At 38.0% G+C, this 13,644-nt stretch overlaps 1 protein-coding gene across 1 annotated transcript in view; it reads left to right on the forward strand.

Moving 5' to 3' along the window:
- LOC148354811 (insulin receptor-like) overlaps nucleotides 1-13,644 on the forward strand; it is a 118,055-nt gene that overhangs the window by 71,393 nt on the left and 33,018 nt on the right. The window contains exons 3-4 of the mRNA XM_088349360.1: nucleotides 3,828-4,036; nucleotides 5,001-5,134. Coding sequence (XP_088205486.1) covers nucleotides 3,828-4,036; nucleotides 5,001-5,134 — 343 coding nt within the window. The remainder of the gene's footprint in view (nucleotides 1-3,827; nucleotides 4,037-5,000; nucleotides 5,135-13,644) is intronic.

Here is a 13,644-nt window from a genome sequence, read left to right on the forward strand (position 1 = left end):
TGTTTTTATAAAAGGAACAGAATGTTAAGTTAATAATGATTTTTTTTTTCGGCCATTAGATTGCTCTTCTTTATTAAGGTGTACAGTATATGTAGTATTAGTCTCATACTATCATAGTAGCATATAATGCAGAGGGGGGAAATGTATATTTGTCAATCGTGATTATTTGTGTGACAATCTTCTCCAGTAATTCCTAATTACAACAACCCGATTTCAAGACTATATATATATATATATATATATATATATATATACTACACGCTACGGTTGGTAGAAAATGTATTGCTTTTTGTAAATTTATGCTTTCCTTTTTTTTAATCTTGCTTTCTTGTGTCCCGTTTCATCTGGAGGGACGAAAGCGTGACCAACTTGGGTGCAGAGGTGCTTAACTTGGTTAAGTGTTTGGGCTTTTCGGTTGGCCATGGTCAATTTTTTTGGTGTGTTTTACTACTTTTTCTTATTTTTCTTTCCTTTTTTTTTGTTTATGTGTTTGTCTTGCTGTCTGTCACCCCTCTCGAGGGATATGACCAGGGTAGGTAGATACGTAGATAGATTGATCTTTCTTTTAATTTAATTTATCATTGTTTTTTTTAATTATTTAAACCATTTGCGTTTTTATATATATTCTAATTTTAGTAATTATATATTCACGTCAGCCCATCCTCGACGTCCCCGCCCCCATCTCAGATCGCAGCCGGTGTTATGCCGAGAAATGCATCCCTGCCGGGATTTGCATCCCCTAGCTACTATAACCACTTTTACTTCGTTTTATTTCACTTTTATATCAATTTTCGGGAATTTAATGGCGTGGGGTTATTTATTTATTTTTTTGCAAAACACGCTCATTCATTCCTCCCCCTCTCTGCCACAAGCTCGCCCTGCTCTGCGCCACAATCTATCTGTTTCTCTCTTTCTTTGGCTGGGCCAGCCTAGCCCTCCCACTTTCATTCATACGCCTTGTTTTGTTTTGATGCCGGTGTTATGCCGAGAAATGCATCCCTGCTGAGATTTGCATCCCCTCGCTACTATAACCACTTTTACCTCGTTTTATCTCACTTTTCGGGAACGTAATGGCGAACATATAACAAAAAACACTTCGTCATGCATTTGTTGGGAATGTAATACAACTTAAACCATTCTGTCTTTGTATTTGTTGTGAATCACTTTTGAGCAGGTAACATGTTTATTTAGCCTTTTTCTATTCAAATCGCTCGTATTGAAACTGTTATGTACTGTACCATAAAGCTTCTTTTAGCATAATAAGCTTTATGGTAGAGTGCATAACAGTTCTCAAAAGTGATTTATATACGGTGTGCATTAACGTTCGATTACATTCACAACAAATACAAAGACTGAATGGTTTAAGTTGTATTACATTCCCAACAAATGCATGACGAAGTGTTTTTTGTTATATGTTCGCCATTACGTTCCCGAAAAGTGAGATAAAACGAGGTAAAAGTGGTTATAGTAGCGAGGGGATGCAAATCTCAGCAGGGATGCATTTCTCGGCATAACACCGGCATCAAAACAAAACAAGGCGTATGAATGAAAGTGGGAGGGCTAGGCTGGCCCAGCCAAAGAAAGAGAGAAACAGATAGATTGTGGCGCAGAGCAGGGCGAGCTTGTGGCAGAGAGGGGGAGGAATGAATGAGCGTGTTTTGCAAAAAAATAAATAAATAACCCCAATCGCTACACAAGAAATGTCCCGCAGAGGTCGCCCGTATTCTTCTCAGAGCGCAGTCCATAACACTGAAATTCCTTTTCGGTCGCATCGGTAGCAAGGATCTTTGCGACCTGGTTGCCCCCTCCGAAGCGGGCCAGGACTGCTTGTCTCTCCTGCCTGACATGGAAGAAAGAGGCCTCCCCCATCCCACAAACGCATTGGCTGAGACTGAGGGTGGATCTAGGGCTACCGTCAAACCCTGGAGCAGATTTTTAACCGGAGCTCGTATGCGCGCTGCAGGCAGTGAAGCAGGGGGTGGTGTTTGTTCCTGTAAAATACCGCAGCGACGCCTGCTGTAAAGTATTTTGGGCAGGGCTTTTCCTGAAAATGTCACACTCATTTTCTTATTTATCTTATTCATCCATCCATCCATTTTCTGCACCACTTATCCTCAGTAGGGTCGCGGGCTTGCTGGAGCCCATTCCCTATAACTTTCCCTAGGCAATCGGCAGGGGACAACTTGAACTGGTTGCCAGCCAGTCGCAGGGCACACAGAGACACACAAGCACTCACATACTAATCATACCTTGGGACAACTTGGAGTCACCGATTAACCTGCCATGCATGTTTTGGGAACGTGGGAGGAAACCGGAGTGTCTGGAGGAAACCCATGCAGGCACGTGGAGAACACGTAAACCCCACATAGGAGGCTTGTAGCTGGATTTCACAGGGGACCTCTGAACTGTGGGTCTGACGCTCCAACCACCCGTCCGCCGTGCCGCCCTTATCTTATTCAATCGGAATTTTTATGTGCGTGTTTGTAATTACAATAATACTAGGGGTATGACTAGATAAATTCTCATGACTTTTCCTAGTCCATGGGTGGGCAAACCTTTTAAGTGTCTGTCTGCATTGGGTGAAGTGAAGAATATTTGCTGAAGGGCAGGCGCAGACGTATAAAAAATATTGCTTTTTTGATATCAAATCTGATATGTGAGGAAATAAGATGATGTATACCTATCTAATTTTTTTCGCATGTATTTATGAATACATATTCATTCAGACATCTATATGTATATTTAATATTTCAATTTATGTTAGGTATCTAACACCTAAATATTGTAATTTGCATTGAAATGCTTCAAATGTTATATAACATGTTTTTTCTTGAAGTTTGATAAATAGCTTGATAAAAAAAAAATAAACGCATGATAAACAGAATAATGGAACCAACTACCATGTTCATTTGCGTATAACCGGCACCCCCATTTTTTTGCTTTAAAATTGTTATAAAATTGTGTTTCACTTTTGCTCAAACCCAGGTCACGGCCGTGGGAGTGCCTTATCCTAACCACTGTACCAGTGGTATAGATGACATACTAAAAGGCAGGATATTTGATCTCATCACACTATTTTTAATTACAGTACTAGAGACAAATGTTTATTTTGTTTTACAGTTCACATGTTATAATGACAATAAATTATATTCTATTCTAAGCATTGTAAGTGCCTTTTCTACTTTCATGTAGATCACTGGTGCTGTGACTCGGGTTTGATTCCGGTTGCATCCGATGTTTTGCGATTGTTGTGAGCCTGTACAATGCGCTCTCAAAAGTTGTTTTTTTTAGGTTTGAAAAAAAGTGTTATACGAATAAATACAGTGATTGAAAATTGGCTTTGGAAAAGGTTAACATTAATATCAGTAAAAAAAATGTATTTTGATGGAAGGGAACAAGAGTTGCGCCAAAACAACACATTTTTATTAGTATTAGTTTTGATCAATTTCGGGGAGGAATGGATTGAATGTCACACACAAAATATGTATTCATGTATTTAAACTGCTCACCTGTATGTAAGCCCTGCATTCTTATCATGTAAAAATTAGTCAAAAGTCCGACTATTGGCTAACAAAAACTCGGAAGCAGAAGAAACTAACAAAAGCCAGCTTCACACAGCTCACCTCACCTTAGACATGACGTCATCACAGCATCATTCTTTCGTATACTTTTTTCAGTCCTGTTATTTTCTTTCATCCAAAAACCCAAAATGCACTTTTGTTTGCTCTTGGCAGAAATATTTTCCGTGCCGAAAATTCAGTGCATTTCTGATGTTTATTACAAACGTACAACCCAGTCTTCACAAGCACTTTTTCCTTTCTTTTTAGTGTGCCTGGACCGCTGCAAACACGGCGCATGTAACCACCAAGGCCAATGCTGCCATGAGCAATGCTTGGGCAGCTGCTTGCAGCCGGGCAACGCCAAGAGCTGTTTGGCCTGCAGGAACCTTCAGCACGGCAGCACCTGCATGGATAAGTGCCCCCCTGGATTCTACGTCTTTCGAGGATGGCGCTGCGTTAGCTTTGCTTTCTGTCAGGTGGGTTGTTGCAATTTGTGAAATACAAACTCCCATTATCCCTTACCGTTCGTGTAAAATTTGCCTTAAATCCCAATCCAAGACATAACTAAAGTAAATTGAAGGCAGTTCTTGAACCGTTTGGAGGATATGGACGGTATTTAGTCTCTTTTTAAGGGTAACACTCTGAAGTTTTCTGAAATATTCACTGCAAGTGCTACTAACATTGAGTATTCTAAGTTGGAACATACAGAAATACGTTTTTTATTCTCGCCTGAATTTTACTTTTTGAAGCTTGAAGCTTGTCTCAGGGTTCCGACGGATACTTGAAAGGTCTTAAAAGGCATTATATCCATTTTTCTAAAATTAAGTCCTTAATTGGCATTGAATATCTTAAATCAAATTTTAAAATGTCTTAAAACATGTAAACACATTAATAAGATTTATATTTTTTGAACTAAAAAGATTTAGTAAAAAATATGCTTTGTTCATGTAGCAGAAGAGTTATTTTGAATTAGTAGTTATCCGCCAGTTTTTACTGAAGATCCATGATGTACTTTAAACCTCCTTTTTATTTATTGCCTTCTATGTCTAAAACTTTGGAGAGTTCAGGTGGAAAGTTTTTAAATGGACCAAAATCTGATTAACATTTTTCAAAAACATTTGTTTGAAATTGACTCTTATTCATATTGTTTTTTGTTTTGTTTGTTTATAAATACAGTGAAAATATGCAAGGATTGCTGGGGTATGATACAAAAATGATTCAAGACCATCTCAGGGGCCAAGGAAAACCCCTTTGTGGTCCTGATGTGGGCCATTAGTTACTCATTTGATATACGTGTTCTAAGTCTGTATGACATATTTATCCTGGAGTGCTGCGTCTAAAAACTTGCTGTAAATAAGGTTCACTACATTTTTATCAATGACAACAAAGACAATTTTAATCTAATTCAAAACTAAATACATTTCTATCATCTTCTCACAGGCTCTCAACATGCAATGTAAGGAGACCAAACGACTGAACCAGGGCCGGGAGTCGGGTTGCCACGAATACGTCACACATGAGGGCGCCTGCATTCCAGAGTGTCCTTCAGGATACACCACTATCAACTCCGACACGTATGTCTTATGTAAATACATACGCATATGCCACCATCGTTGTTATTAATAGTGACTACTGGAACATGGTATACCCGCATCAACCCGTCTGTATAAATTATATTTATATGGATATTTATCCGACTGTGAGCCAAACACTGACTCTTTGGTTAGCTGTTCCTGGGACAAAATCGCCAGACCTACCTAAAATGTATGTATTCCTAATTTTGCAGACTAATTTATATTTGTAATGCTCGGGTACGCTTTGATCGCACCGAAAACAATGTTGTTTTCTTAACTGTTGAAAAGTAGTGTCCTTTATTTGCCTGAAAAACTTGCTTCACCTTCTATGCTAAAAGCTGGCTGCTTTTTCCACACAAAACATTTGTGAAGGTTGCTCAGCTTGGAAAGATAGCATAGTTCTTTTCTACGCATACAATTAATGTGTTGTTGTGCTTGAAAAACTGAAATCCTCTTCTTCTACACAAAAAAATAATCTTGTCTTGTTCTACTTGGAAAGCTAACCTAGTCTTACCTGGAAAGTTAGCATTGTCCAATTTTACAACAGAAAATTGTGTCTTGTTCAGAAACAGCTGAAATAAACTCAAGGCAATACCTTTTACGATCATAAAACCTCACTGTCATTAAAAATACGTTAAGATAAAGAACAGGCTGGTTGTCTTTTACGATAATTAACAAAATTTCGTATAGCCGTAAACACATTTTCCGCACATAAAATACTAAATGAATACAACATTACACTCCAGTATTATCAGTAGTCAATCAATTTGCTGAATTATTTAACAAAATGTTCAAAATTAGAATGTCATTTGCAGTTTTACAAGCATTAGTTTGGATCCCTGATACATGATCAGCAAATTTTCTAAGATGGTGTGCAAGAATACTTCTCTCCTGCGCCACCGAGTTTTCCGCAACTGGGTCCTAGGACAATGGGTTCTGCACCTACTATACTATATATATACACAGTACACCATTTTTATTGTGCAGTTAATAATGCTGAATTTGTTTTCAACACCCCTTTATGCTCTACATTCTATAGCTTATGAATGACCTTTATTTCAAGTTGTTAATGTCTATGTATTGTTTTCTAATGCTACATCCATTGCAACCTGGTAATCATTTTTATTTTATATTATACTTTAATTATTTTACATTTTATTTTTTGTTTGTTAATGCAACATCCATTGCTGCCTGTTCATCCTGAAAGGGGGATTGCCTCATGTGCAGTCCCTTCTTAAGGTTTCTTCATTTTCCTTATGCTGATGTTTTTGAGTTTTTCCTTGGCGTCATGTCAAGTTTTAGATCAAATGGTGTAATAATAATCTTTAGTTTCTTCATAATAATCTGTAGTTTGTAATAGTCTGTGGTCTATGCAGTCCTTTGAGACTCTTTGTGATTAAGGGCTCTACAAAAAAACATGACTTGACCTGACTTGGAAAGCTAGCCGCATATTCTTCTATACCAAAAAATTAGCTTTGCTGTGGTCTGCTTGTAAAGCGTGTATCAAAAATTAGTGTTGGCTCGTTCTGCTCTGAATGCTTAGACTCTCTCTTCTATGACAAATATTTGCGTTGTCTTTTTCTGCTTTTAGAGCTGACATGCTCTTCTTCTACACTAAATGTAGCACTGTCTAGTTCTGCTTGGAAAGCTAGCATCTACCTCGACACTTGAAAATAACTTTATATTGTTCTGCTTGGAAAGCTAGCATCGTCTTCATCACCCAAAATTCGCATTGTCTTGTTCTGCCCAGAAAGCTAGCACCATCTTTTACTCCCAAAAATGAGTGTTGTCTTGTTCTGCTTGGAAGGTTTGCCTGGTCTTCCTTTACAACAAAATATTTGTGTTGTCTTCTTCTGCTCACTAAGCTAGCATTGTCTTGTACACCAAAAAAATAATGTCTTGTTCTGCTTGGAAAGCTAACATCGTCTTCTTTACCAAATTGAATGTTGTCTTGCTTTGCTATGAGAGTTAGCAACAACCATAAATAGTGTTGTCTTGTTCTGCTACGAAAGTTAACCTTGTCTTACTCTACGACAAAAAAATATTTGTTTTGAAAGCCAACAGCGTTTTCATCCATGCAGAAAAAATTGTATTGTCTTGATCTGCTTGGAAAACTAGGATTCTCTTCTCATACTATTAACGTTTTTCTTGTTCTGCTCAGAAAGTTAGCGTGATCTTCTACAACAAATATTAGCGTTGTTTTGTTCTGCTTGGACAAGCTTCTTTGTTGTAAAAAATTACCATTTTTTGTTATGTTCTAAAAGCTACCATCATCTTCTCAAAGGTCATCACCAAATCTGATTAAAAAATGGCCCAATAACATAAATTTCACAAAAGAATCATAGTCATGTATTTGGATGTAACTTATTTTGATTTATACAAAAAAGGATAAACATGTTGAGATGAGAACTAAAAAATCCTGAATGACCTAGTAAATTAGTTCAAGAAGTCATGAGCCAAGCGTTGCTTATTTTAGATTAAAATGCCAGAGTGATTTGGGTGACAATAAATGATTAATTTCCTGTTTGAAAGATTACTCAGTGACTTGGAACTTGCTCACTTAGCCGGCTTAAGTCTGATTATTTCATGTCAAGCAAATGTATTAAGGAACGCTGTTTTTATCCTATTGGATTTATTTGGAGTTGATGGTTGCTGTGGTCGGCAAAACTCCAGTTTTCTGGTAATTACTCATATAAAACCAGGCAAAACAAGAACATCTTACACCATTTTTTGCTCATTTGAAACTATTTTCACTTGTTTTTGGAGTTTAATACAAAAAATGACACTTCAAGTACACACTGTTATCTTGTATAACACATGCTGTAGTGTTTTGCAAGTGGTGTAAAAGTACTTTATTAATTTAAACACTTTTAATTAAAGTAATACGCAAAAACACATTATGGATCTTATGAACAGGATTTTAGGTTTAGAAATTTATAATAACTGTATTCGTGTAAAATGCTCACCCCTATTATATGTATATATATATATATATATATATATATATATATATATATATATATATATATAATATAAAGAATTAGTACAAATTGTTGTTATACCTTTTCCCCGCTTAAACTAAGCATTCTAGTTCGCGAACATTGTGTCAAGAACTATCGCAACAGTTTTTTTTTAACCCGGAACACAGTGGTGAGAGTAAGACATTAAATGTAATTACCGTATTTTCCGCACTGTAAGGCGCACCTAAAAGTCTTAATTTTTTTCAAAAGCTGACCATGCGCCTTATAATACAGTGCGCCTTATATATAGCTCAATATTAAATCGCAAGGTCTCGCAACTTACGCAACAGCCGCTGACTCGATTTTCCCCCGAACGTGGAGTAGTCCGCGGTGTATGCTGGGATTTATATACCGGCGTTTCATTGGCTAACCAATGTGTCAATCATCATTCGAATTGATCGCTATTGGCTAAAGTTATTCGGAGCCTCGGATAGGCTAGAGGGCCGAAACAAACCCTATAATTGGCCGAAAAAGATGTGTTATTCATCCGTTAAATCGGTCGCTATTGGCTGAAGTTATTCGGAGCCTCGGATTAGCTAGAGGGCCAAAACAAACCCTGCAATTGGCCGAAAAAGATGTGTCAATCATCCGTTAAATCAATCGCTATTGGCTGAAGTTATTCAGAGCCTCGGATTGGCTAGAGGGCCAAAACAAACCCTGCAATTGGCCGAAAAAGATGACTGAATAGCAAGCTTGCTAAAGTACGCCATAAAGAAACATGTTTCATTAGTCTGTATTTGTAAATATTTTACTCTCCTGGATTTACTACACTCACGGTTGTAAGAAGACCATGATTGCGTATCATTATTGAACGTGAGAACTTAACTATATTTTCCCAGTATCTTGTTTTAGAACGATCTTGATGTTGCTGTGATGAGTTGAGTGAATTAAACTCAATTCCAAGTGTTTATTGTCATATGCACAGTAAAGTTGCGAGCGAAAAAGAAAATAGAAACATAAAGAATGGTTGGCATTTCTTGAATCCCAAGACTTTAACCTTCCGAATGATATTTGAAACGATGCATTTGAGTGACATCGTACGGACACCGCATCCGCACGTGTCTACGACACGTATTTGCTTCTTTGCAAGCTTTGGGAATGTTAAGGGGGTAATAATTTGACTGAATCATCTGACTGTTTTTCCGGTGCGCCTTATCTATGGAAGATATAGGACCAAAAAGTATTTTTTGGGGGTGCGCCCTATAACCCGGTGCGCCCTATAGTGTGGAAAATACGGTATTTGTCAATTTTGGGCAGACATTAAATAGCCATTAAATAAATACATTGTATATTTTATTTTGGTGTTTTTATGCTTTACGTTGTCAATACATGATTCAACAATGTGGTACCATGAGTAAAAAAATAGTGTGATGATGAGATAAAAGTTAAAGCCTTATCTTACATCATCTATAGCCTGAGTGGTCTAGTGGCTAAGAATCTCTGCGCCCACCGCTGTGATTCGGGTTTATTTAATCAAATTTATTGCAAATGTGGTCAGCGATATTTTTCACCTAATCAACCATTGCTCAAATACGGCCTTGTACAACTGTAAAACTACGTGTATACCATGCTGCCAAACTTCTGAGTTCTTTTTTGGGGTACAAAAAAAGTGATCGTTACACATGAATAAATGTGCTATATCACTTGAAAAAGCGGACTCATTTGCATGCATTCTCTTTGAGTACGGAGGCCAGAATGACCATTTTGCCAAAGTAGCTTGTACCAGCGGTGCATTTAACGGCCACCTAACTTCCACAGCTGTGCCCTGCATGTGATAATCCCATGATTCAGGCATCTGTTGCTTCTCCCCCCCCCACCGTTTCCTTCTCTAGCCACTGATGTTGGCCACTTGGCTGCGGACTATGGCTCGCTGCTATTGTTAGCTGTGCCGTGTTCATCCTTCAGTGTCATTCACTTTGCACAGCTGCTCATGGAATTGTTACTGTTACTTTAAAGTCATCACGATTATTAGATAAACGACCAGTGGCAGTTGAAAAAGATTGCACCGCCACGTGCTGAGCATCTGGTTCCGCTAAAACATGCGTCCACTCTTCCAGATGCTGCTCACAGACAGTCGCTTGAGTCACCGGGTTCAACTGGACCGATCAGAATGGTGGTCCGTACTTGGCCCGCTGTCTGCTTGAATGTCTGTGTTTTTTGTTAGGACAGGCCAAAAAATGTCTTCCTTTCTACGCTGCAACTAGAGCGTTACTTTTCAAGGAGCTGAATATATGATTTTCCGTGCGAATGAAAATGGGGAAAAAAGAGCATAAAATACAGGAGTTTTCCTACTGTGTCCAATTAAGATTGAATGCCTCCTTGTATGCAAAGCTTAATTAGCGAAGCTGGCTTAGTTAAAGGTAGGGGGCATTGTGTCCTTATACAATTTTAAACTTAAATAAGTTCTCTATTAAGCATGTGTTAAAAATGCCCGACTGAGTTCAAAAAGCCCCTATGCTTTATTTTCTGCTGCACCTATCCCGTTTTATATTTTAGCAATGCTGTTCGGGTTGCAACATATTAGGTAGGAGGAATGGGGGTGCATTGTGGTGGAGTATTCAGATTCAGATCTACTTTATTGTCATTCTAGTACACGTGTATACAGAACGAAATGTCGATACATCTGACCCGCAGTTTCCTTGAATGTACAGATATAAGTAAAAGTTGTATTGTATTATGGCTACGCATAGTATTTTACCATAGTGCCGATAGTGCAAGAGGAGTAGCTAACCAGATGTGCAAAATGGGCAGTCAGGTTAACAAGTCAGGTAAACAGGAGTATGCTCATATCAGTGTTTTTTATCAGTGTAGCATGCAAACAGTGCACGTAAAATCTCTCTTCAAATACAGTCCAAACGCCAACCCATACTCTGAGAAAGATGATAAAAGCAGAGTTTATTTAGTGTGTCTAAGAAATGCAGGTATTTGTTCACGCATCATTAACAAGCTGAGGGAGGTTGCAATGATGACACAACCCAAGAGATGGCGGCAGTGAGTAAAACAGTTCCAAATTCTGCACAGCTCCTTTACAAAAACTTGTGTTTAATATACTCTTTCACAATATTTTTGAGGTATTTTTCCTGGCTAATTTAAAAACGGATGTCAGCAACCATACATACTCTTTTACTTACTCTTGCCTATTTAGCTAATCTTGTTGCTAACAATGTTCACTACGTTGTTATCAATGACAAAAACGACAATTGTATTTTATTCTATTATTAATTTACCTTCATTCAAAAAAAATATTTGTCAATTGAGATACATGTGCTATGCATGAGGAAAAAAAATCTATCATAAGCAAAATTTTCTAAAAATGTATTTTATTTCTTTATTTACCTGCACCATTTGTGTTTCATTGTCTATTTGTTTAAAAAGGGACCATTTCACCGAATTGGTTTTGAAACACAAAATTGACAAATAATTATTTTAATTTACAAAAAAAATCACTAATTGCAAAGTAATATCTCTCTTTTTAAGCCAGTGTTCATTTTACCTCTGAAAAGTGATGGGTCCCGGGGGACTCCCATGCTCAAAAATCTATGGGTCCCAACAAAGATCTATAGGTCCCCAAAATTTAGTGTTATCAAGGTTGAAATTGTAAATTGGTGACAAATATATAATAAAAATCTATATATTCATTCAGTTTTAATCGTCACAGTTTATTGGTAATACAAATCAATTATCACTTCAAGATTTTTCAGTTCACAACAATATTGTACATTATATAAAATAATATTGCTGAAATAATTATATTAATCCATATTTTCACTTCAGATCTTTCAGTTCATATATTCTTCGATGTTTGCTGTCCCGCCACAGTTGTAATGCCTTCTCAAGGTCCAATCCATTATCATCCTCCTCATAGCGTAACCAGGAATATAATTTAGTCCATTTTGGCAGAAAAGTCCTTTTCTTGCTAGGAGTATTCTTTTGTTTATTTTCTTTCGTCAAATCGTTCGCTTGAACACACGTGTTTTCCTTGCCTCCGCAATCTTTCAAAGAATTTCCATACTTGTCAACCTCCACGACTCCATGACCTTACAAAATGTTGTATTTTCCCTCACAAAATGATCTTACACCATATTTTCTTCAAACGTGTTTATTTATGTAGTTTAACACGTTATATTGTACATGTGTTTCGTTATATCATATGTATTGTTGATTAACATTTTTTTTGTGAGATACTGAGTAGCTCGACATGAATGAGGTTTATTATAAAAAAAGTTCAAAAATTAAGTAGCTTGGACGTTCACTGTAGAAGGAAAAATACATGCAAATATAATTAAGTAGAATAATACATTTTCTTATTCAAATTATTAATTCATTTTCTGCATCAAATTATTGTTGGTAATATACCGATGAAAGGGATAACCACAAACCTGTCTTTTTTTCATTTTCTCCTTTATACTTCCTTTTTTTCTTTTTTATACAACATAATTTGTAATATCAATCATCAAAGCAAGTGAGCCGTTTGAGAGCCGGCTCTCTTTAATGAGTTAAGCCAAAAAAGACGGTTCTCTAAAAAAAGACGGACTTCCTTTCACTACACAACTCGAACTCGTTTGACTTGATTAATTTGCCATTTTGTGATAGTCGGTGTATACCGGATGGTACCCATAATTGACAAATTTGCGTTTTTCCATACGGATTTTTTTGTACGTCGTACACGTTTTAAAATGCACAATAAACGTACTTTGTACGGCAAAAAAGTACAGGTTGACAGGTATGAATTTCTCTGCCGTTTTTTCGTGCCGGAATTATTGCCGTTGTTATCACTTTCTGCATTATGTTATGACTTATTACTGACGCAAGGCAAAGCTCTCGTTCTACCGGTCGATCTACGTACCTACCCTCACCTATGGTCATGAACTTTGGGTCATGACCGAAAGAGCACGATCCCAGAGACAAGTGGCCGAAATGAGTTTCCTCCGCAGGGTGTCTGTGTTTTCCCCTAGAGATAAGGTGAGAAGCTCAGTCATCCGGGAGGGACTCTGTGTAGAGCCACTGCTCCTCCGCATTGAGAGGAGCCAGTTGAGGTGGCTCTGGCATCTGATAAGGATGCCTCATGGACGCTTCCCTCGGGAGGTGTTCCGGGCATGTCCCACCGGCAGGAGGCCCCGAGGGCGACCCAGGACACGCTGGAGAGACTGTCTCTCGGCTGCCTTGGGAACGCCTCGGGATTCCGTCGGATAAGCTGGAGGAGGTGGCGGCTGGGGATAGGGACGTCTGGGCTTCCCTTTTAAGGCTGCTGCCCCCGCGACCCGACCTCGGATAAGCGGAAGATAATGGATGGATGAATTATTACTGGCACTGAGGAAATTACCAATTTTGTGTTGATTTTCGCCTTCCCTCGACGACAACCACCACAACAATGACGTGATCTCGAAGCGCCGAGATCGGCATGCGGACGAAAACTCGAACCGCAAGACCAAAACAACAATGTCAGATCTGCCTAACGAAAAGTTTGGAGTGTGGTAAATCTTTGTTAAA

The sequence above is a fragment of the Urocampus carinirostris genome, chromosome 12 (genome assembly GCF_059441175.1).
Source record: "Urocampus carinirostris isolate Australia breed hairy pipefish chromosome 12, RoL_Ucar_1.0, whole genome shotgun sequence".
Lineage (NCBI taxonomy): Eukaryota > Metazoa > Chordata > Actinopteri > Syngnathiformes > Syngnathidae > Urocampus > Urocampus carinirostris.